Source organism: Wasmannia auropunctata, unplaced genomic scaffold (genome assembly GCF_000956235.1).
Source record: "Wasmannia auropunctata unplaced genomic scaffold, wasmannia.A_1.0 LD334508.1, whole genome shotgun sequence".
In the NCBI taxonomy this organism is placed as follows: domain Eukaryota; kingdom Metazoa; phylum Arthropoda; class Insecta; order Hymenoptera; family Formicidae; genus Wasmannia; species Wasmannia auropunctata.
In genome coordinates this window covers 1085155-1109726 of record NW_012028382.1, presented here as the reverse complement: position 1 = coordinate 1109726, position 24572 = coordinate 1085155, and the positions used below count along the sequence as shown (strand labels likewise).

General features: G+C 31.1%; 3 protein-coding genes across 16 annotated transcripts; 2 read left to right on the top strand and 1 right to left on the bottom strand.

The window, feature by feature from the left end:
- Nucleotides 1–285: 285 nt before the first annotated feature.
- Nucleotides 286–2599, top strand: LOC105458506 (ADP-ribosylation factor-like protein 6-interacting protein 4). Of its 2 annotated transcripts, none has more exons than XM_011703872.1 (3): nucleotides 286–394; nucleotides 834–2045; nucleotides 2173–2599. In XM_011703872.1, the coding sequence occupies exons 2-3, from the start codon at nucleotides 847–849 to the stop codon at nucleotides 2300–2302; spliced, it is 1329 nt and encodes a 442-aa protein (XP_011702174.1). In that variant the 5' UTR covers nucleotides 286–394; nucleotides 834–846; the 3' UTR covers nucleotides 2303–2599. The 2 variants fall into 2 exon arrangements, with proteins under 2 accessions (XP_011702174.1, XP_011702175.1); XM_011703873.1 differs by lacking the exon at nucleotides 286–394 and adding an exon at nucleotides 401–538.
- A 705-nt stretch (nucleotides 2600–3304) lies between these two features.
- Nucleotides 3305–22773, bottom strand: LOC105458504 (gamma-aminobutyric acid receptor alpha-like). Of its 4 annotated transcripts, XM_011703869.1 has the most exons (10): nucleotides 22542–22773; nucleotides 22336–22418; nucleotides 14519–14716; nucleotides 13559–13751; nucleotides 13059–13279; nucleotides 6850–6932; nucleotides 6418–6558; nucleotides 5372–5524; nucleotides 4347–4606; nucleotides 3305–4081 (listed from the first exon to the last, which is right to left on the bottom strand). In XM_011703869.1, exons 3-10 carry the CDS (start codon nucleotides 14569–14571, stop codon nucleotides 3680–3682), a joined length of 1506 nt encoding a protein of 501 aa, XP_011702171.1. In that variant the 5' UTR covers nucleotides 14572–14716; nucleotides 22336–22418; nucleotides 22542–22773; the 3' UTR covers nucleotides 3305–3679. The 4 variants fall into 4 exon arrangements, with proteins under 4 accessions (XP_011702171.1, XP_011702170.1, XP_011702172.1 ...); XM_011703868.1 differs by lacking the exon at nucleotides 22336–22418; XM_011703870.1 differs by lacking the exon at nucleotides 22336–22418 and having other exon boundaries at nucleotides 13595–13751.
- Nucleotides 16345–19504, top strand: LOC105458503 (peptidyl-prolyl cis-trans isomerase G). 10 transcript variants are annotated; one of them, XM_011703861.1, is made up of 7 exons: nucleotides 16484–16576; nucleotides 16688–16767; nucleotides 16838–17032; nucleotides 17502–17722; nucleotides 18013–18124; nucleotides 18629–18833; nucleotides 19016–19504. In XM_011703861.1, exons 3-7 carry the CDS (start codon nucleotides 16889–16891, stop codon nucleotides 19288–19290), a joined length of 957 nt encoding a protein of 318 aa, XP_011702163.1. In that variant the 5' UTR covers nucleotides 16484–16576; nucleotides 16688–16767; nucleotides 16838–16888; the 3' UTR covers nucleotides 19291–19504. The 10 variants fall into 10 exon arrangements, with proteins under 10 accessions (XP_011702169.1, XP_011702159.1, XP_011702163.1 ...); XM_011703859.1 differs by having other exon boundaries at nucleotides 16831–17032; XM_011703867.1 differs by lacking the exon at nucleotides 16688–16767 and having other exon boundaries at nucleotides 16345–16653.
- Nucleotides 22774–24572: the final 1799 nt, after the last annotated feature.

Below are 24572 nucleotides of genomic sequence, written 5' to 3'. Positions count from 1 at the left end.
GTCTGAAGATCTATTTATTTGAAATATTTAAAGTGAACAAATGGAAGAAATTATAATTCAATGTTGATTAAATATATAAAAATTATTTAGTATAAAATATTGTTAATATCATATTTATGATTTTCTACGCTTCATACGCGATTACTGATAACTGATAAGTGCGCGATTACAATTGGTTTAGTGATATTTCGTGGTTCTTGGGCTTGGGTAAAATCTATTACCAATAGAAAGATACGAAAAAGGCAAGCTTGCTTGAAAAACCCTAAATAAAGCGAGTATATGAAAAGCAGTCTTGCGCGCCGTGTTTTCGAAACGGAACGACGGAGACTCCTTCACTCAATGGATGGAGCCAATGGAGCGGACGGAGATGGTTAGAAAGTTATGAACATTGCAGGTAATTATTTGGCACGTTTTGATAAATTGTCAATTTTTCGATCGATAAATATTAATAAATGAGAAAAAGATAGGTTATTAGTTGCTTGGTATCGTAATTTTACATGACAAGACGTAATAATCGATGAGCATGGCGGATATAAAGGTTAGTTTTTGTAATGTATTGTAGTATAGGTAAACACTGAATTTTGCTGGGAAAGCGAAGTCTTCTGTGGCTTATGGATGATTATGTACATATTTATTTAGCTAAAATAAACATGTTTTATCGAGAAAAACGAAAAACTTTATATTGATACAAAAAATAAGTAGTAATGAGGAGTAAATGAGCAGTAATCTCATAGATATAGATCATACGAAACAGATGATTTTATTATGTAAATCATTTATTTTAATGGATTTCATTCTATAAGATTTGCTTTAAACAAAATTTTTTTTAATAGATTATCGATCGTTATGATGAATAATGTGGAGAAACCTGCAGCTATGGAGACAGAATCATCTGACAAAGCGAAGATAGAAAAGAGACATTCAATTTCGTCTTCCAACAATTATGATTCTGAAAAGAACAGAAAAAGACGGAACGTATGCAGTAAGGATAAGAGAAAGAAGTCGAAACGTAGAAGTAGTTCCAATAGTTCTAGTTCTTCTGATATTTCAAATTCGGAGAGAAATACGTATAAAGCAAGAAAGGATAGAGATGAGGATGTAAAGCACAGAACGAAAAAATATGAAACTAGTACAGAATTGCAAAGAAGAGGTGGAAGATATAGTTACGATCACAGAGTCTATAATCGGAGGCACAGTAACTTTTTGAATAATCAAAGAGATTATGGTTATTCGCGACCTTACAGACATCATAATTATTATAATAGAAATAGAAGAGATACGTATAACAATTATCATTATGGTAGATATAATAGCAGATCTTTCGAAAGAACTTTTAATCATAACAGATCAAGGATACCAAACTATAGAAATACTGGTCATGACGCGACTAGTCAAAGAGACAATAGTTCAAAGGAACGTACGGATCAACCTCGGGATCAACCAAGATCTATTTCTAAGATAGAAAAGTCTGATTCAATAAAAGATGACACAGAAACAGTTGAACAAATAAAACAGAAAGAGAAGAAAAAAGTAGAAAATACACAAGATATAACTCAGCCAAATCGCAAGAAATTAAAGAGGAAAAGATTTTCGTCTACTTCTAGTTCTTCTAGTGTCAGTAGCAGCAGTAGCGACAGTAGCTGTAGTAGTTCCAGCAGTAGCAACAGCAGCAGCAGCAGCAGTAGTGATACTAACAGCAGTAGCAGTAGCAGCAGTATTGATAGCTCAGAGGACGAGAAGAAGCAGAAGAAGGCTAAGAAGAAGGCTAAGAAATTGAGGAAAGCTATGAAGAAACGGAAGAAGAAAAAGCGGATGAAGAAGAAATTGAAAAAGAAACTAAAGAAATCTGCGTCCAAGAAAAAAGGACACAGCAAGAAGAAGTCTAAAGAAAATAAACAAGTTCAAGATAGCAAGGAAAAAATGAAGGAAATTGTCTCGAATGTAATAGAAAGAGCGAAAGCCATGGCACCTATGACGAAAGAGGAATGGGAAAAACGACAGAGCATCGTACGCAGAGTATACGATGAAGAGACTGGGAGACATAGGTAAATATGTTGCAAAACAATTGAACACAGATAATGAAATTAAAATGTAATAACAATTTTATATTTGTTCTTGTTTTCCCTATACATCCGTATACGTTTGTTAATGAATTTTTGTGTTTTTATAAAGATTAATTAAAGGTGACGGAGAAGTTTTGGAAGAGATAGTGAGCCGAGAGCGTCACAAGGAAATTAATAAACAAGCGACTAAAGGAGACGGCAAATACTTCCAAGCACACTTGAAGAGGAATGCTCTGTGAAATATATGTTATTGCGCAAACAAAAACGAAAAGCATAAGTATCCTCTTTACATACATAAATATATATTTAAAAGAACTTATATTCTTCCTGACATACACACTGTTGCTATCTAATATCATAACATGTTTTGTATTGCATTGCGATTTTGAACACATTTATCTAAGGGCATACGTAAACTTGTTATGTATTATTACAGTTGTAATTCAAGCATAGCTAACAGGAAATTAGATTAAGTTTTCTTATGATATTCTTAGTATGTAATGCTGTTTATTGAAAATAAATTTTTATATAGGATATCTTTTTTTTGTTCTGTTCAGAAGAGAAAATAAATTTATTATTCAGTATATTAAATTTATTCAGTCTGCATGAAAATAACTATTAAAATAAAACAATATATATTTTCAAATTTAATATAAAGAAGAATATGCATATTTTTCTTTTAAGGTATATATTTGCTTGTTGATTACTTTTTGCATTTTAATACCTGTATATTATACATTTAATAACATTTTATGTTGGTAATGCAAACTGTCAAGTTTTCGTTAGATAATTATCGTTGAACGATTCCAATTACTCTGTAAGATGTCGACATAATCTACATTCTACAATATTTGCTTCCCTTAATGGATTCTTTGTGTGGATAAGTCAAGCTCCAATTTAAACTTTCATTACATTTCTGCAGTTTTCAATGCCCAATAAATGATTGCGATTTTTCTTATTTCCTTATGAAGAAATCATAATTTTTTTACCTAATTTTTTTATCTAATAATTTTTAATTTAATTTAACTTAGATATATTCCATAATTATCTGTGACTATAAAAAATTGCATAATATAATTTTATTATCTAATTACAAATAATAGGAAGATTTACTCTTACTACTCTAACAATTTTATATTAGTGTTAATTTTTTAAGGCAAGATGAAGAAGATTGTGAAAATCGGAAAATAAAATCATAGGTATATTGACACAATATTTTTTCCATTTAAATCTTTAATGAATTTGCTTTACTTATTTATTAAATTTTTCTTAAGAAAACACGTTTAGTTCTTGCAATGTACTTTATGCTGGTATCACTTAATTATTTTCTCCATATTCGTCTTTGGAATGGACGTTAATATGACGTCAATATTTTATCAAACATTTATTGTCAACAAATTTTTATCTTTTATCCAGAATTTTATCCTTTCAAATTTTAATCTTTTCCAAATAAAATCTTGTCACTTTTTGGTTTGAGATAAAATCGGACCATAATTTTATACGCGAATTCACGAGAAGATTCGCCTTTTCTTTAATATTGGAGGAAAATTAGACAGTTGGCTTTTTTAGCTAGCAATTTGTAATCTTTACAATTTTGTTTGAAGAAGGAGATCCTATCACGCGATGTTGGAGTTGTAGTAATGAATCCGTTCACTGCGCGAGAGATATGCGTACCAATAGAAGAGATTGATAGTCAGGAAAAAGAAAGGAAACATTACACGACTGACACGGTCAATCTTTGATACCGAATTGTATCTAGGTGTTCGTCGATGTCGTCTCCTGGACGACGTGGACGACGTTGTTCGTCTGGATGATGGTGGCGGTGGCGGCATTTGTCGTGGCGGTGGGCTGCAGGTTACGCAAGATATCTGCCAGTGTCCAGTTATCGCTGGATCCCTATCGGGTATCGAAATTGCTGACAATGGTATCACTTCGATCATACTGTCGCCATTTATCGCAAAGTTGCGGTTGCTACGTCCTCGCGCACTAGAATTCGCGGAATTTTTCAGGCGGCGAGCCTGAAACAATATTTGTGTGAATGAGTCAGGATCATTACTTATTTCTCATTGAAACTAAATTATATTATGACTTGATAAAAATGAAATGAAAGGAAAAATATTAATAAATCTGTTAGAATGTGTTATTTTCTCTTTCTTGTCTTTTTTCAATTTATTTAGATTTTATTGATTCGATGATTGTGTCTCAGCATTTATATTTGTTCTTGAAAAACAAGAATAAACAAGTAAAAATTAACAATTTCTCGCTTTGAAGAATTGTGTTTACCGATTGATTTTTCATTAACCTTCTAGTTACATCTTCTTCTTCGCTCGAACTTTCAGTGTCGCTTAGATCAGAACTAAAGTAACACTCTCCCGATCCGTATTTGGTGAAATAATGCACCACTGCGAATTGTATTATAGTGGCGAAGATGAATGCGAATGAGAGAAAAACGAAGAAATCCAGAGCGGTAGGATAAGGAACTTTAGGCAAATCGGTTCTTGCTTCGAGTCCTAAGAACGTCATTGTTAATACAGTAGTTATGCCTGAAACAAAATGTAAAACGTAAAAATCGAATTGTGTAATTATGAATCACAGAAGAATAAAGTTTACTTAAATTTAAGCGGATAATAAGATAATTTTACTAATAGGGGAAATTAATTGTGGTTAAATTAATTTCAATTATCTCTTCTCGATATTCAATCAATTTGCAAGTCATATTAGTATTATTATTATTATTATTATTATTGTTTGATAATTTATTTTATTTGAAAACTCTTTATGCCGTAACATTTTTGACAATAAATACCAGACATAATATTATAAATAAAGAATAAAATGACACTTAAGAAGAAATTAATTCTGCCCCGAAGAGAGAGTTATAACAATTTTTTTAAAAGCTTGAGACCTATCAATGTTTACAGGTCTGATGATTAATAATGGTACATGATGATAAAAGTAAAAGAACAATATATTACTCTTAATTTTAACATGAAAGTTATAAGCTTAATGAAAGTCAGAAATTGTTTGTGGATTTGCGGCGTGTTGAGAAAGCGCTTGCATGTTAAATTATGCGGCTTGTGCATTTTCATGCTTGCCATTAACATAGATTCCTTTTGATGTATTTTGTTCACACTGCGTTATATTGTATACATGCTTATAACACCCGTTTATCATACATCTCTTGTGGAACTATATAACTAGATATAGGATAAAAGGTGCATTTCCAAGGACAGCAGATTACATGTAACACGATAGAAGTCTCGCAAAGAACACTTCAATTATTAATAACAATAAGTAGTTGCTTTCACCTAGCGACACTCGATCGGCGGTAGCTTCTCTGTTTAACCAGAATGAGACCCAAGACAAGACGACTAGCAGGACGCAAGGACCATATACTTGTATTAGGAAGTTACCCATGTGTCTTTGCAAGTGGAAGTACACCAAAAGTATCGAGTATTCCGCTGAAATATATTTAACATACGGCTAATAAGAGTAACGTGCACTTGTCGCTTAAACAATTTTTATTTGTAGATTTTCATTGAATTCTTAATAAATCGATAAATATAACCTGATTAAGCACATATTCTATACAATATTTTAAAAATAATTCGTCAGTAAACTTTATGATTTTCTATCAAAATAAAATACTATTTTCATCGGGGCCGAGACATCATGTTGAAAAATTATTTCTATGACACGTTGTTATTTAAAATTATATAATTACTTATAAGAATCTTTTCTCTATTATATAAGAATCGGATCGATGACTTAACAATTTAAAACAGATTTCCTCGATGAGTGCACAATCGACTCAAGAGAGCTGTTTGTCATTTACCAATCGATAATATTATAATTCAATTAAAATTCGCTGACAAGTTTGTGTATAGTATTCAATCTTCTGAGCTGCTCGCCTATACGAGCCTATGCAAATAATGAAAGATTGAGAAAGAAAGAGAGAGATCGCGAATAGTCGTCTTTTAGAGAAGGCTGCAATTAGTCGTTACTTCTATGCTCTGACTTTCGACGCTACTTTTCTCCGTTCTTCATGTCATCTCTCCTCTTTCTCGATATTTATAGTAATGAAAGGTACACACTTCTTTCTTGATCGAATTTTCTATAGAGTTCCCACGATTTTCAACCTTTTCTAGTTAAGCTACTTTAATTCATTGCTCGTCATTTACTCACATTCTGTGAATTGATATAGTATATTAAAAATTTGATTTTTTGTCGACTTTCTTAGCACTATATATTTATTTCTATGATTCTCGATCAATTGCTACAAATATAGACAGCAGAAATATTGATAAGCCGCGTGGATATTCCTTATTTTGTTTATAGAGATTCTCATGCTTACCATGCGAGAAACCTGATGCAGTTGAGTGATTTGCAGTGGGATTGGCGACCAGATCAAATTGCGACAGTTTCATATCCTCTGCAATAGCGACCTGTCTTGCGCTGTTCCATTTGTAGATTACGTCACGTGTTGTATAGCCAACTATAAATGGAGAATTGATTATTGATTTACATTAGTTAAAAATTAGTTTTAAAATTGGGATTCTATTTTGTAATAAAATACACTAAACCTTACATAATTTTTGACAAGATTAAACATCACTCGAGGAACAAATAAATTTGATACCTTGTTATTTTATTGTTGAAATCTTTTTACCGTAGATTGCTAGTATGATTTGAATGTCGCTAAAGGAAGAAGGTAAGAAGGAGAAAAGAAAAAGAACGTTATGATATCTTTGAGAAATCGCGAAACAAGTAAGTCTACTAAACTCACAACTGCCAAATTGTAATGGACATTTCTGTGTATCCATCGGAAAATCTTCGAGATTCATCGGACATCCTGCTTTGATCGTAAGTCTGAAAAGAGAAACATGGAAAATTTAATAAATTTTTTGAAATGTTATAATCTCGATATGTATAACATATCCAGAACCACAAGAAAACATTTCTAATTGTTTTTTTTTAAGTTTTTTGTACATTTTTGTTGTTGTACAAAATTCTAGTAAAGTCGAGTAATGTTAAAATTGCAATCACTTATAATTTGAAAGTCATATCAGAAGTTATGTAAGTTTTAATTCTGTATGTTAATAAATAGAAAAAGCGTTGTTTACTACACAAATCTGGACCTTCATTACGCAATATTTCGATTATATAAATTTTTTTGCTTGCGGGCGAGTGTAAATTTGCAAATGTATAAATTGCGAGAGTTTAAGAATATAGGTAATGAATAAAATAAACTCTCTAAGAGCAAAAAAGATGTAATAATAAAATAAAATATTGTAAAAATAATGACGACAGTAATATGAATATAGGAAAAAAAGGAAAATGTTTCCTTTTCTTTTTAAAATGTAGGATTTTAATTTTTTTTCTTGTCACACCGGTCGAATATTCACCTATGGTATGCATGAGAGGTGCAGATTGACGGCATTTTACTGAAAATAGACCTCGGGCAATTTCCCTCGAATGATTACCGGGTACCGTTTCAGTATGCTCTCTTTATTCCCGGTACGGTCAAATTCAGCAATAGAATTGTTAAATCGGTCTTGAAGAAAAGATTTCAATTATTGAGGCACTAGCAGGACTTTCCGAATAAAGCGCGAATAAGTGTTGTTGTGTTTAATCGAATTTGATTTAAAATATTTATTATAGTTAAAATCTATATATTTTAAATCTATATGTACTGTGAATTATAGGGCAGCATTGATATTCTCTTGTTGAATTTTGCTTCCTGCAATTTTACTTTACACTAGTACATAACAGACGCGCGCTTCGCGAGCGCTGCGTATTGAATCCCATACATCTACCAATAACATTTATATCAATTTACATTTTAATTAAACAAATTTTAACAATTTTTGATAAAAAATAAATTTTCAAAAAAAATGACGCTTTGCGCGCGGTGCGTATTAAACTCCATACATCTTCCAATAACATTTATACTAAATTACATTTTAATTAAACAAATTTTAACAATTTTCAACAAAATGACGTTTTAATCGGCCATATTGAAACCGCCATTTTTAAATAAAATCACGATTTTTTAGAAAATAGCCACATAATTCATCTTTAAGATGAGCCCAGAAAGAAGTTTATATCTTTATTTTTCTGGAAGATATGAATTTTTAAACATTGGGGAAAAGAGGCGGTTTAAAGTGGTATTCTAAACTTTATAACGTTTAAAGTGTATTCTAAACTTAGGACACGCATTGTACAGATGTTTGCTCTAATGTGATCATAATTCTGTGCTACAATAAACACATTCTTCTTCTTTGTTCCCCTCCCCCCCCTCTCTCTCTTCCCTCCTACCTCTGATAACATTGTTGGGAAAAAGCAAAAGTTTTAGTCCTTTATATAACGATAAGTTTTCTCTATCTCATGAATAACGAAGACTACGGCCTTTTATTTTATTGCACAGAAGTGTAAAATAAAATGAAGTCGAATGGGATAAAATTGTTAAAAGAATGAAGAGAGACCAACTTCACGGAAATACAAATAAAGAATTAATCGAGCGGTAAAGTTAAATGGCTCCAGAATAAATCATTGCAATTTTAAAATTAATAATGTACGATGACAAGTTCTTGGCTCTTTCAGTAAATTTTTTTAACAAGAAATTTTCAACAAGAACAAAGATCAGTAATCAACAATTTAAAGAAGAAATGTAAAAAGAGAAATTGAAGCATAAAATGGAAAGCAATAGTATACGCATAAAAGATCTATGTATATACAATGATAAATGATAAATGACTAGAATTGCAGGATAAATTAAGTTATAATCAAACTTAAATGATTTGAAATGCAAGTTTAATAAAGCATAATAATAATAATTTAAGAGTTTATTTTCGAGGAAATTAATAAATTAAATTGTTAAAATAAACAAATTAAAATTTATAAATCTAAATTTTTATTTAAGCGTAAATTATTATAAAAAAAATTAACGGTGCTAAAATTTTGTTGTTTCTCGCTTGAATGCTTCGAAAGATATAACTATACTTACAATTTTTCGGGTAAACATTCAGATGACAAAAGCTAATCTGAAAACTTGATCCAAATAGACATTGGGTCAAAGGAAAAATAAAAATAAAAGTCGCTCTCAAGAAGCTTTCTGCCATTCAAGTAAGAATTACAGAAGAAGTGCGGCTTCTCTATTGCGACTATATGTATATTGAATGAATTCTTTTGATATCACAACAAGCTACGACCGCTCTGTATGATGTCCTCTGAATTAGCAATTAAAACGAAATTTTAATCTTATTCCATTCGACAAACATTATCATTTCATACTTTTAAAAACACAATGCTAGATGACGAGTTTGAAAATTATATGATAAAAAATTCTAGGAAATCATTCTTCAATTCAACAAGGACAAGTATTAATTGAATTTTTCAAGGAGAGTTATCCAATTACAAGCATTTTTGAATAAATGTTCTAACAATAAACATCAAACATTTAATCTACGCTATCTACTGTAAACATTTTATATATTTAAAAGATAAAATTTAAAGTATTGTACTTCTAGATACTTTTGCTTTCTTTTAAAAAAATAAAAATTTGTATGTATTATGTTCTTACATTTTATTTATTATATTATACATATAATTAATTTTATAAACACAATTTGATTAAACTGTTATTAACTTTAACTAATATTTATGATATAGTCGCATTTTTACAGAATGCAGACAAATTTAGTTACTCTTTGTAAATGTTCTTCGATTTATGCTCTCGATTTATCATTATATAGATCTCAAGAATTGTTATAAAAACTTCATTTCTTTCCTTTGCTATTTTAAAATATATATCATACTGCTAAAATATAGAAATTATGATATATTTTAAATTTTTAAAGAAAAGATCTACCGATTGGCAAAAAAGTAAGAGAGATAAACAAAGATAGATAGAGAAGGGGAAGGGAGAGGGAGGGAGAGGGAGAGAGAGAGGGGAGGGGAGAGAGAGAGAGGGCGGGAGGGAGGGAGGGAGAGCATTTGCACGGTACAGTGTACATTTTATGCTTGACATACTCTCGCGAAATTGGATCCCTCTTTCTCTCTGTCTCTTTTTCTCTGTCGTGAAAATGCAACGGGATACTGCAACTCGTACTTCCGTTCATGCATGCTCGTCTTCGATACGCTTCTCGATACGATCCAAACTCTTCTTAGACTAGATCATCTCTACCTCCTGTTCTCGTGCCCCATCGATTATTAGTAATATGCGTTTGCGTTTGCTTGTTGTCGTATTTCCATCATGAGCATCATTTTGTAAGAGATATTTTAAAATAACGAGATATAGTTATTTGAAGAAAAATGTAACTAAACAGATACAGATAGGCATTTTCTATGAATAATTAGATATAAATTTATTTATTTTAAAAATAAATCTAGATACTTTATAGATACCTACATAAGATATAATAATATGAATGTGAGTAATACAGGGTAAAACAGACCACCTGAATAATTTCTGAATGGTTCGAGTTAGTGAATTAAATTTTTTTTTAGAGTTACGGCATCTTAAAATCTATTATTTAATCTTGAAAACCCCGACTTTAACCTTTCAGGGGGGATGGGGGGGGGGGAGAGGTTGAAAATCTTAAATGGCAATATGGGATTGAATTAGGGCTCGTTTGAAAGAGTTTTTCAAAACGAAAAAAAAACGCGAGGTCTATGATTTTTTTCGCAGAGTTATGCTCTCATTTGAATATTGGTGTTAATTAGCGCTAGCGAGACCACGGCGAGGACGTGAGGAAGCTAAGGCTTCGCGCATGTTCCTGAGTGGATGAAAGTGCATGTAGAAGAGCGTGTATGTGTGTGTGAGGAACATGCGCGAAGCCTTATCTTCCTCACATCCTCGCCGTGGGCCTTGTTAGCGCTAAATAACATCAATGTTCAAATGAGCATAACTTTGCAAAAAATATCGTTTAGAGACCTCAACGACCTCGAATTTTTCTCGTCTCGAAAAGCTCTTTCAAACGAGTCCTTATTCGATTGCCCACATGCCATTTTAGATTTTTAACTCTCTTCCTCTCCCCCCCTCTTCTCTGAAAGGTTAAAGTCGGTGTTTTTAAGGTTAAATAATAGATTTTATGATGCCATTGTAACCCTATAAATTTCAATCTAATATCTTGAACCAGAAATTATTCTGGTAGCCTGTTTCAAGCGCATATATATACATATATGTGTTATGATAATATCAATAATATATTATATACTGAACAGATTTGTTTCTTGACTTTATAAAAAATTTATCCATTAGATCTTGAAAATGTAGAAATCATTTATTCTCTTACTGGTTTAGATAAATCTCGATGGTCGAATAAAAGGTTAGGACTAATAAAGTGTCGAGTAAACATCAGGGACATGATCACGACGTTCTCCAGTCCAAATAGGTCCAGTCGGTCAGAGAAAAATATATGAGACCTACTCGTTTTTTAAAGAACCTCGTTTTTCAAAACAAGACAACAATTACAGAATTTGCCCTTTTACTTTGAATTGTCAAGAGATAGTTTTCGTACAATTATCACAATGGCTGCATGATATTCTTATACGTGCATACAGCTATTGCTGCTAGATCATTATTTAAAATTTTTTGATTGTATTAGCAAAATTGATACCAAACGATAATATTAGTCAAGTATATATTTTTCTCATAAAAATTATTTAATCGAGGTCAAGCAATCGTTAACATTTAGTTAACATTTAATCCAAAAAATGATATGATACTATTTGGAATTAATATTTGAGAAAGATAAAATAAATCCTTTTTCTAAAATAAAAATTTAAAAGCTATAAACATTTTTATATATTTTGACTGTGAAAACAAACAAGATATTGGGGTAAAATCAATAACTGCATCTTATTAATTTATTAGGTCGAATTAGAATAATGGACATACATATACATATATTAATCGAAAAATTTTGAATTATTAATAGATAGCATTCCATGTTATTTCTTTGATGCTTGATTTGAAACTTTTATGTTTCTTTGAAGAATATTTTCAGGAAATCTAATTAATATCTAATTAATGACGCACGCTTACCATAAAATATTTATTTCGATGAAATTTAAAGATTAGAATGGAATAATATAGAACGTTTAAATTTTTTTATTCTTTCTCTTTAAGTTACATATCATCGATTATTTCGTTTTTTTATTGTTGACAGAAATCAAATATCAATATATAAAAAAGAGTATTGGAGCGATATAACTATCTCCTTATTGTTAATCTGTTCCCCTTCTCTTGACCCAGTCTTCTCTGAATCGACTCTATTGTGTACGGCAGAATTAACCCTCGAGTTTGAGATACCTCAGACCTTGCATATGTCACGTCGCCGAGAAAAGATTTGTAGAGATTTGGTGTCGAATACCGACGTACTTGTTTCTATCTTACATGTACAAAGTATATTTTTATCTCTCCTCATTGAAAAATAGCGAAATTATGTATTACTAATTGTAAGAGATCTCAGCGAATAGAAATCAGTGGAAATATTAAATCAAATTGAGTTCTTCTTTTATTTATTTGCAAGATTTGTAAGCCTATTTTTCCCTAATTTTACACAACTATTTATATCATATAGCTAAAAATTTATTTGTATTTGACAATGTTAAATAATTATGTTATCTTTGAATATACAATTTTTTGGTGAAAAGAAAGATATGACAAAAAAATGAAATCTTCATGAGCAATTGATAAAAAATAAAATTCAAGTGAAATTCCGATTTATAAATTCATTATAAATCTATATAAAATTATTACATTTTTCATAATTTTCTTGAGAAAGAATATTTTTATGGGACATAACGGCAACAATGGAAAGAACAGAAAGATTATATCTTCCGTATATTTGCATTACTTGGAGCCAGAAATAAATATAGTATGATAAAGGGCTGAAGGTATGACAAAAATTTTTTCCTTTTATGTTGATAATATTGATGTATCTTGATTATAACAGAATTGAGACATTGATTAAAGTTGCATGCATGTACCTGGAACTGTAAAGTACTCTGCCGTTCTGATAAAGTCTGACGAACTTATTCGGGCTGGTGATCGTATGCAGGTAACTATGCTTGCCATTGTAGAAATACGTATCGGGCTTCCAGATCTTCGCCAACATAGAAATACTCAGAGCGAGCGTTTCCTTGCCACCTTGAAATGCTAAACGTCTGTCGACCCACGATTGCCGGAAGTAACAGTCCATTGAGTATGTCTGCAGAAAATTTCAAAATTTGATTAAACTGTTTATATAATCTATATGTATTATCAAATATGTACATACAAATGCATTAACAATCGAGAATTTGACACGTTAATTTTTTTTATCGTTCAATTTTTAACGTTCAATTGTAAATTAATCGATATTAAAATGTTATTTTCATAATGCAGTATTTTATACGCCCAAGGATTTGGATTATTTGGTCGATTTTCTAGGCAGATTTAAATCGTAATTGCCTTGTATGCTGCAATATAAATAAAAAATATGACTGACCATATCCACCTCGGAAATGGGACCCATGCTGCGTACCATAATATCGACCTCAACAGTAGCCGGGGGCCCGCCGAAGTCTGGTCTAATGCTGTTGTCGTAACCACGAAGTAGATTATCTAATAGGTCACTAATGTTACTATGATTGTTGCTTTGCGTTCGCTGCCTGACAGAAGTTTTTGCATTTGCACTCGCTCTAAAACAAGTTCGCAATTTCATTAATCGAGAAAATCACCGCTTGTTAAGCTTACTATTGTGATACTATTGTCAATATTATGAAGAATCACTCATTTCGTAGGTGAAATATGCGTTCAAACACGTTTTTAATCACTTTTTAAAATCAATATTAAACTTTTATGTCGCGTTTGAATATAATGTTTTAATTAATATTGATGAAGCCGGCGTTCAGCACACAATTTAAAGTATACGCAGAAAGTTAAATTACATTATGTGACACGTGACAAGCAAATTGATCGATTGATTTGCACTGACAGAGAATTGACGCTAGAATTTACGTGTGGTGTCTGACTATAAGAAGGTGTGCAATTAGTCGGAATATCTTAAGAATATCATCTCCTAAGTACTCCCATACATATTCTAACATGGTTCTATAATTTATGCGTACTAATTCATTCACATATATACATATATGTACATACACACACGCGCGCGCGCGCATTTTATGTATGTATGTAAGAAAGAATATTTCCAATTATACGAATCAATTATTCAAGAGACAATAAGTACACTCGCGGATTTATTAATGCTTTGTAAATATCGCATTGTTGTATATAAACGAATACATAATCATTTGCGTGATTTACAAATCGTTTTACAAATCGCCGCCGAATTTAAATAAAGAAATCTCGTACAAACCTTTAAATAAATTCCTTTAAATAAATAATTGATATCATCAAAATGCATAGGGTAAATGTAACAGAGCTTCTTGTAAATTAAACTTACAAAAAGGTAGAAGTAATAAAGTTGGCTAGGACGAGCAGGACTCTTGACTTCATGATGTTGGTTTCATGAGTTCGGATTTTCGCTTTCTTCGTGCAAGAACTTGTTCATTAATTTGATTTAACAACAGAGTCATTCGATATTTCGCACTAATAGCAATTCGCCACTATATAATATTAGTAAGAATTGAAAAATAAATACCTGCAACATTATTATAGCTTTTTAATAAAATTTTGTAAGCTTCTAGAAAAAAAGATTTAAATATATTATTAATGCAATATATTATTAATGCAATACAAATTAAATTCAACAAAACCAAAAGAGTTATTATTAAATTTAATTGCATTTTTTTTATTAATTTAAAAGTTTTTTTCGCTTTCGATGTTACATCAATAAATTCATTATATAATAATGCAATCAAATTTCCCATATTTGTCACTTATCATTTAATTATTACTCATCATTAGGACATCTTTTCTTTGATTGTGCGATGTTTCGAAATAGCACAAATGTCTGACAAAGATCGTAAAGGATTTTTAATTTTTCTGACGTCTCTTAGATGCCTTTTTTACTTTTTGTGTTGCTCAATTTTAAGTAGTGATGTGCAGTAACGCTTAATAAGCAAAAACAAGTGTCGAATTGGAAAATCAGTAAATCTTGACGATTACTCGTGCATTCGCTGTTGTGTGCAATACATATATTTATTCCCCCGAAAATAGTTTGGACGAAAATAGTGAAAGACGTTTGAAAGCGAACGAACCGCATGCACCGTATGCAAACAGCTATTTGTACACACGTAAATACGGGGTAGCAGCACGCTTTGAAAAGTGGGTACCATTCGTGATTGATGGCTAGGCTTGATTATTAGTACCAGCCATTTGTATACAATAGTTTGTATACGTAAATCGGAAGCAAGGATTTAATTACTCAACGTGTCTTGCGAAAGCAATTGCTAGAGGGAATGTTTGTACAAATTATACAATTGCTCTTTAAAAATGTTTAGTTAAAAATGTAACGAAATATTAGCTTCCAATGAAGATGCGCAACAAAGATGACGAGTCTGATATTTTTACGTTATTTTTTTTAAATTTTTTTAAAGTGCAATAAATTAATTTGTTTAGTCCTTGAAATATTTTTAAAACATATTTTATGAAATGTCTTGATCGTTTTTATAAGCGAAGAGTGAGAATCTAATTAAGATTAAATGTTTTCTATTAGTACAGTATATTTTAAAAATAATATATAAGATAATGTTACCGTTGTGTATGTACGAGTATGTATATCATTTTTATTATATTGCGAATATTGTTGCGGTGAGTCATGTACATACATGACGTATCCTTATCAACGGTACAGAATAAGAGAGGTAAGTCATACGGTGCTTAACCAGATTAATAAACACGTACGAGAAAGCGCGGGAGGATAACAGGTTTCTTAAAGTTTAATTTGTAATTCGAGATCATGATACCGTGAAAATTCCTGACATTGACATATGCCCGATAGTACTTCGCATTACGTAGCTGTAGGTTTGGAATGACACAATGTCAATTTTTCATGCTATAAATGCGGCAAATGTATCTGTCGCGATTGTCGCGTTTCCAGAGTACCTATTATAAATATAGACATCATTCTCATGAATTTGTTTAGCTTTAAAATTGTATCGAAGATACATCAATTTTAGTAAATTTGTATTTTTTCAATTGTACCAAATACGCATATCTTAATTATTTATTTGATGAGTTATTAAATTCCAATGTATGTATACACGTATACATGCCATGCGTACATACATACAGTTTGTTGTTATATCGACATCGAAATAAGAAACGTTTTGTGATTTTGAGAAAAAAGAAGCATCGTTAAACAAAAAAGAATATAATTTGGAGACAACGGACGTCTCGGCGATAACTTCGACGCAACGACGACATGCCTCAATGAAATTCGTGGTATTCTTAGAAACGATCCGCATTTACGACAGGTTTATCAGGATCATTTGTCATATCGAGAAAAACGATTGGATGTCTTTTGGTTTCGAGCATTTGTCAAGTAATATCCGTAGAGGTGAGGCGCGTAGGCATCTTGGAATTCAAAGTAGCATCACAAATTCGAGTTGCAACAGGGGCACAAAAGGTTTTATCGTAAATAACTTTCTTTTATTCTTTAAAAATGTAGGTATTGTGCTATAACTGGAAAACAATAAAATATAAAAACATAATGCTTATTGTAAACAGAAACTCGTGAATTCCACGTTGGTAATTATTTAGTATCTGATAATTATATTTATATTTTATATGGTAAGATAATTTAAAAGTTAGCCACTAGAAATTCACAAGAATAATCAAGCAACAGTCAAGTAAATCGCCAAATTTGAAAATGGTTCGACCGTCGAATCCACGCCTTATGGCTCGCGTACTAGATGCAGTGGCAAATCTTGGCGACACCAAAGGTTCATCAGCTCGCGAAGTTCTCAGTTTTATTCGGCACAGCAATGTATCGTTCAAAAATCTGACGCTGCAGGTGACACAAAATTTTTGTCTGCGCGCACATCTAGACGCATTGTATTTTAAATGTTTTTCTTAATATGTATTTATTTGTCATAATAATATGTATTTATGTATTTTTTTGTCATAATAATTTGTGTGTAAAACATTTCTCAGAATTTTCAGTTTTCCATAAGTTAAAATATGTTTTTGGTCGTATCATATTTGTGCAAATTTTTATAATAAATTTACTTTAAGAAATATCGTGACTTCATATAAAAAGTTTTTGCAATAATTATACATAATCTTATGAAAATTTGGTTGTCTTCCTTTTCTACAATCTGTTATGAACATCTTAGAAGCTAGATCATATAGATAACCGATTGGAATAGAAAAGATAGATAACTATTTGGAATAGAAAAAGAGAAGGGTAATTTCTATTATATGACCAATAATAAAATTTCAAGCAATTTAAATACTTGTATGATATAATCGATACATCACAGGTACAACGAGCTTTAAAGCATGCAGTAAATGCTGGACTTTTACGGCATAGGAGTGGTCGTTATAAAACACTGGCTACTTTAAATCCTAATACTGTCCCTAACCCATCTGCTAATAAGGAATCAGCTAATAATGATCAGAAAAACAAAGAGAAAAAATCAAAATCTGATGTACAAGCACCAGTTGGCGACATGGAATCCCTTCGTCGAACACAAGAGCGCAAGTACGCCGTAATATTTCTATGCGCATGTTGGCAAATCTACCTTTTTCAATTAATTTATAGTTTCGTGACGTTTCAAAGACGATTTGAAATTTTTAAACTTTTTACACTTATGCAATATTATTTAAATTTTAGAAATGAGGTCTATTAAAATCTATTATAAATAAATAACTGTACAATCTGTTATGAATTAATGATATATAGGCTATTATAAGAAATCTAACATGATTGTAATATGTTAAATCGGATAAAAAAAATTGAAACTGAATTCTGTTTAATATGTATGAATATAGGAGGAAAAGAACTACTTCACGGCGACGAAATAGTAGACGTCGTAGTAAAGTAAGAAGGAAATCCCGACGTTCGCCGTATATTAGACAATCTAATACCGCTCAGATTCGAAAAGTGCGTCAATTAGCGTTATTGCCATATTTGCTATTTGAATAGTCTTAACTATTTTGACAATAACATTTAATTGCATGTACGTTTGAATATTTTTTTGTGTTATTTTACCTTTGGTCTCAAGTTTCTTATAAATCTGTAAATAATGTCTGGTAAAGGCATATTTGTGAGATTTTAGGAGTATAAAGAGATTCCAGTAGTATAAATGTTAGGGTATTATCTTTACATCTTGAGCTAAAGGAATCTGGGGTAAATTATAACAAGAGTCTGTTGCGATTTCGGCAGTACGAGATTTTAGTTGCTGAATAATTGCGAAGATATGACAGAATTAAACGCCTTAAAACTAATATTTTTCGCAAAATATTGGAAAAAAGTCCATAAAAACTAAAATATTGAGAATAATAATAGATAGTTACAATTCTTTTTTTCATCATGTGACTGAAAATGATTGACATTTGATTAGATGAAACGCATAAAGTACAATTTCAATGTTTATGGTAATGATAGCGACGACAGCGAAAACGCACACACGAAGACGAGGAGTTTGAGGATCAGTCATCCGAACAAGACTTCTTGCATGGAAGGGACGATTCGTCCGTACCATTCAATCGCAGAACGAAACGTTCAAGATTATCCAAGCGAGAACTCGAGTCCGACTTCTCTGACGAGAGTGACTGCGATAGCGACATGAGTCGGAAGCGTGTTTCCCGAGGTAATTTTAACCATATTAGAGAAAAGTAGAAAATATATGTTAAATTAATTTAACATATATGTATAGTTATTTATAAAAGACGTGTCTGTGTGTGTGTATGTGTGTGTGTGTGTGTGTGTGTGTGTATAGTCTTCAACATAGAGAAGATTAAAAAAGTTTTTAATTCTTAATCTATATTTCAGCAAATAAATTGTATCGAGAACCAAGACACAAGAAAACGCGCGCGAAATCGAAAGGTAAATCAGTATCTCGAACTCCAAGTCAGCAATTGCAACGAGCGATGCAAGAGCGGCAGCATCCGATCGAGGAGACCGGAAATGATAGGCAGCGATGTGACGAGGATCAGGGATCCACGGAACGCAACATTGCGCGTCAAGAAGCACACAAAGACGTCGAGAGAGTTCGCGAGCCGAACGACAGCAATAGTGGCAGTACTTTGGAGAACTCGAGAGACTAATGTCTTATTTTTACTCCCATTCTGCGTCTATCAATATCTAATCTACTGCTTCTTTGGCGACTATGCATCTGTCTATTTATTTTCTTTTCTGTATTGTTTTGAAAGATAAATTTGTTAACATTTTAGTCGTGAGATAACTTGATCGTAAGAATAACTTGAAATAAATATAATATGCGTGTGTCATGGAGGATCAGGTGTATTATAGAGAATCCTATTTCTACCATGTTATTTTAAGCATTTATTTTACAAGGAAATATGATTGACGTGACAAATTTATTAAATCTGCCAATAAATTTATAAATCTACAAATTGTCCCAATAAACAGATAAATAAATGCAACATTCCAAAAAATTTTTATGACACAATCACATATTCTCGTGCTTCTTTTTACGATTTGTTGCCCAAGCGCGCATTGGTATCGGTATGATTTATTAAGTTTTTCAACGATATACATATGTATATATAGATAACAGTTTCCGTTTATTCTGAAAGCTCGTTTGCGATCGCATTATGTCTCTTCGGTGTATCATTGAGTCAGCGTTTTCGTTCTCGTCGTTGCAACATTGAGAGCCGATAAATGTATGACAGGCAAATACCGGGAAATACTCGAACAAAGTGCGGAAGCTTTTGCCGAGGCGGGATACTATCGCTCGAGCGTCACTTTTTACGGGATTTTTCTCACTACGCTTGAGCGAAGCCTCGAAGCGGCGCATTTTTCAACGTGACTAAAGCTTTCTGATGTTTATCGGTTTAGCCAATGGCGTTTTAACCTTGCTAGCAAAGTTTTACGTGGTGGACATGGCAGTTTACCTCCCATATTCGTTTGACTCTATGTACCTACTACGGGATGTTGCCCAAGTTTGCTTGGATTTTTATTTGCCTGCAAAGTTTTCTAGAAAGCATTACTTTACTGGCACATTTGTTTTTCGAGTATACAGCGAATAATATCAAAACAAGTCATTGTTTGATTTGATGCACTTATACGTTACGTATATATGAAATTGCATGTAGAAAAAATAGTATACATTATATTTTTATAAAAATAATTAATTAAAAAAAAAATTGTAGCAGGTGATAGACTGGGGACAAAAGTATAATTGTAACATCGTGAATTTCAGAAACTATAATGGATATGTATGTGTGGCTGTGAACTGTGAAGCGAGATATGTTATATAGAATGGTATTTGTTTGTTAGTTCTCTGTTGGTTCCTCCTCCCCTTGCAAAACGTGCACATATGCAAAAGCAGAAGTTACTTTTTTCACTCCTCTAACTAACAATACATTTTCTTGCGTGAATAAAATTTAAAATATTTTTTTTTCTTTATAGCGAAAGTATAAAGTATTATTTTAATGATTTAATATTTAATGATTAATGTTTTAATGATTATCTGTGTTGATAATTTGCATAATTTAATTGACTTTCCTCTAGATATATATTAAAAAAAATTATTATTAATCATAGAATATTATTAGGGGACAATAATAATATCAATACTTGAGGAAGGTAACTAACATTACAACGCGTAGATATTATTGTTAAAAAACAAGGAAAAGATGGCAAGGAAAAGATGACAAGGATAGATGTTTATATGTGATTGTTCTTTTATTTTAATATTTCATATTAATTATTAAAAGAAGAGCCATTTTCTGTTTTTGTTTGTTTATGTGAAAAAATACGTAATAAATAACCTGCATTATTTTGTCCATAAATAATGTGATAGAATCATTTCCTTCTACTGTTACAGTCATCTCAGGGATTGGGACGACTGTTGTAATAGTAATCCTCATATTGTTTAAACAGTAATAATTTTTTCTAGTTACATTACAGAATTCTACACAAAAGAATAAATAAAGAAAATCAAATAAAAATTCTACATCTAACGATGTAGGCGGTTTTTATGTAGATATTACATTTTATTATTATACGATCTTAATTGCAAAATGTTATCTTTGTCCCCCCTCCTCTTCTCGCGGTTTATCTTAAAAGCAATCTTTCCAATTTCAGATTTACAAATGCATCAAATATGTCAAATGCACATATACATATATTTTTGTACTTAATATATCTTATCCATTTGATTTATTTTTCTGAGATTTTTATCTTATGAATATATTAAATATAAAGGATTTTGATTTTCATATGTTAAACTACTAGTTCACATCCATCTTGCTTATCAAATAAATTCTATTAAAATATGCTTCAACGCGTCGTGTTCACAAATGCGCACGCTTCCGTTATTTGCTTGAGTGACGGCTAAAAGTATAATAAGCGGATTATAATATAATATAATGAATAATTAATACGAGAGGATAATATATATGTAATGAAAAAGAGTATACACGTCTATATTACAATATCGTATACTGCGTACATGAAATCTACTTCAGTTTCAACAATATTTTTCGATGGTCTGTAGGAATTTTTGTGATATTTGAAATGCAATGAAATGTTTCCGTGAAAGGTCGATGAGCTCTTAAAATCTATTGCACACATATTGACGAGATAACTTGAGTTGGATATTGCATGAATTGTTAGTATAAATAAGATTTATTTATTTTTGTATTACGAAACAATATTGTATAAATTAATATATATAAATAACGTATAAATAACTTTCAACGTTATTTTACTTATTCTTTAAAACAAATTGTTATTAAATTATTAAATCAGTTTGGGGGTATTTTTAATAATATTTTAACAATAACTGTAACTAGTTAGGAATTCAAAAATCATTTTTTAGTTAGAAATATTCAAATATTGTATATTTAATATAAGTATTTATTTTAACACAGTATAGATATTTAAGTTTATATAGTAACATTTTCACAAAAGTAATCAAATGTTTCAAAGATTTTATCAAATTTTTAATATGATAAATTGAAAAGAATTGAAAAAAAAGAGCGCAAGCAGAAAGAAAATAGAAAAATGAACATTATATTCTATCAGAAGGATGCAAAGAGAGAGAGAGAGAGAGAGAGAGAGAGAGAGAGAATATTTCTAAATTTCTAAATAATCTCTTAACATTTTAAACGCATTTTACAAACCGTATAAGTTATTGTAAATGTACAGCTGAACAGATGTTATTTTCAAATAAAATCGCACGAATCGAAATTCACATAAGATATTACTAAAAATCACGTAAAAATCACGTAGATACTATACTTTAGCACATTTATGACATTGAAATTATCAAGATTAAATTGTGATTTAAATGAATTTTAATCTTAAAAACTTTTTTTTTAAAACTCACCAAGCGCACATGTTTGAGTTGTTGACATTTTGAAACACAAATTCATGATAATAGCAAAAGTGCTCCCGATATTCTCAGAACTACTTAAATGCGTTAGATAAAATAATTTTTATATAATATTTTTATCTTGATCGCGCAAGAATATGTCAAAAAATTCCGATGCATAGTCTTGATCGTATAGGGTAGCCAAAGACCGCGAGAAGCACGTGGCGAAGCCACAACGCGCACTGACTGCTCCAAACAGAACAGCTGACGAAGGATAGAAACGCCGCACCTTCCGCCCTTCGCTGTCAACCCCCACCAGCTCGCACCTCTTTGTATCTATCTCCATTCTTAATGTTCTCTCTCGTTCGTTATATTTTAGATTTATGTTATACATATTTAGCAAATATTATATTTAACAAAAATAAAATTATTTGTAATTAAAAATACAATTATTATAAAAATACAACTTTTTTTATACGTATATGTACAAAATTTAATCTACAATTGAAATGCGTATCTCAAATGATGCCAGTACGTAAATTAAATTTTGATAGCTTTTATTTTTGCTGTTATTACGTACTATATATTTGAATTTACAGAACACGTTTTTAGTTTTTAGTAATGTTAATGGCAGTAGATAAAGTATTTATTAGAATATGGATATTTGCAGAGCAAAATTTTATTAATTGGTCTTGTATATTTCATTCATACACATAATCCCCCTTTATCAATTATACATATACATATATGTATACATATATGTATACATATATGTATAACAGTCTATAAATTATTAATTTGTCATTTCCAATTGATCTTAAATTAATTATTTATTTCCAATTTTAAAGAAAATGCGAAAAAAATGTTGAATGATATATAACTTTTAATATGATTCTACTATAAAAGTCTCTCTTAAGTAATCAATCAATTGGAAGCATTGAGTGACCATCACATTTTTGTGGCCGAGTGCAGAATAACAGAACTCATTTTACGACATCACATTTCATCGAGGTACAGAACTTTGCTTTCGTTTCCAAGGATGTATTAGGAGCTCGCATGATTCTTCGCGCGTTGATTCTTTGAATTCCAGATCTAGATCTCGTTAGGTGCATGACAAAGACATGTTCCATATGCGCGACAAATTAGTTAATTGCATCTATATCACATACGTTACAATTATATATTACAACAATTTAGAATTTTTTAATTTCGTTAGAATTAATTTTCAAATTATTTTTACTACATAAACATATATAAAAAATTTGGACGTGATCTAAATTTAAGAGAGTGTGCATTCTTCAGTTAAATAAGACATTTGAAGATTTTAGGTAATCGCTTAATAGTTTCGCTTGGCACGGATGTTCTACAAAGTCTACAACAAGAACAACGAATGAAAAAGAATTATCTAAGATTAATGGTCTTTTCCTAGAAAAGATAGAGATATCCTGTCTGTGAGGCACCAGAAAACATACACAGATAGCATATAAGTTTGTATAGAATGCGAATAAATTCGTATAGAAAATGAACTACGTCCCCAGCTTGTCGGAAACGCGTCGAACATTACGGTTACTCGTTGTCCGCCGGAAATATCAATGATGCCGTTTTCTACCATCGGTTAGGTTGATGTGTATCAATGATCGGAATTATGAATCCATTTCTTGTTGCCACAAGTTTTCTAGTAGAATGAAATATCGAATGCACCATGCATTCGTATACGTGTTAGTTACTTTATATACTTTACGTTAAAGTAAAATTTATTTTATTTTAAATTATAAATTGAATTAGATTTATCAATAGATACATACAATCAGTGCCAATAAATACTTTTAATTTTCAATATTAGAGACGTTATATATTTATGTATTTAAAAAATAAAATATTACACACGCGCACACACACATACACGCACGCACGCACGCACGCACGCACGAAGGTCGAGGTTATTTTATATCAGGATTACAACAAAAACGCATGCCATTCGTTTTCAGAATGACCACGAGACCGTTCCTGGTAAAGCTGTGCACGTCGTCCCGGTAGGATCAGAAT

What these genes read in the sequence shown, in the direction of transcription:
- LOC105458506 (XM_011703872.1), top strand. Translation starts at nt 847, where the DNA reads ATGATGAATAATGTGGAGAAACCTGCAGCTATGGAGACAGAATCATCT. An exon ending in GAAGAGACTGGGAGACATAG is followed by an intron (nt 2,046 to 2,172) that starts GTAAATATGTTG and finishes GTTTTTATAAAG; the next exon opens with ATTAATTAAAGGTGACGGAG.
- LOC105458503 (XM_011703867.1), top strand. Translation starts at nt 16,450, where the DNA reads ATGAAATTCGTGGTATTCTTAGAAACGATCCGCATTTACGACAGGTTT. An exon ending in GGGGCACAAAAGGTTTTATC is followed by an intron (nt 16,654 to 16,837) that starts GTAAATAACTTT and finishes GTTAGCCACTAG; the next exon opens with AAATTCACAAGAATAATCAA. An exon ending in ATACCGCTCAGATTCGAAAA is followed by an intron (nt 18,125 to 18,628) that starts GTGCGTCAATTA and finishes TGGTAATGATAG; the next exon opens with CGACGACAGCGAAAACGCAC.
- LOC105458504 (XM_011703869.1), bottom strand. Translation starts at nt 14,571, where the DNA reads ATGAAGTCAAGAGTCCTGCTCGTCCTAGCCAACTTTATTACTTCTACC. An exon ending in TTTATTACTTCTACCTTTTT is followed by an intron (nt 13,752 to 14,518) that starts GTAAGTTTAATT and finishes AACTTGTTTTAG; the next exon opens with AGCGAGTGCAAATGCAAAAA. An exon ending in AGAGTACTTTACAGTTCCAG is followed by an intron (nt 6,933 to 13,058) that starts GTACATGCATGC and finishes TTCTCTTTTCAG; the next exon opens with ACTTACGATCAAAGCAGGAT.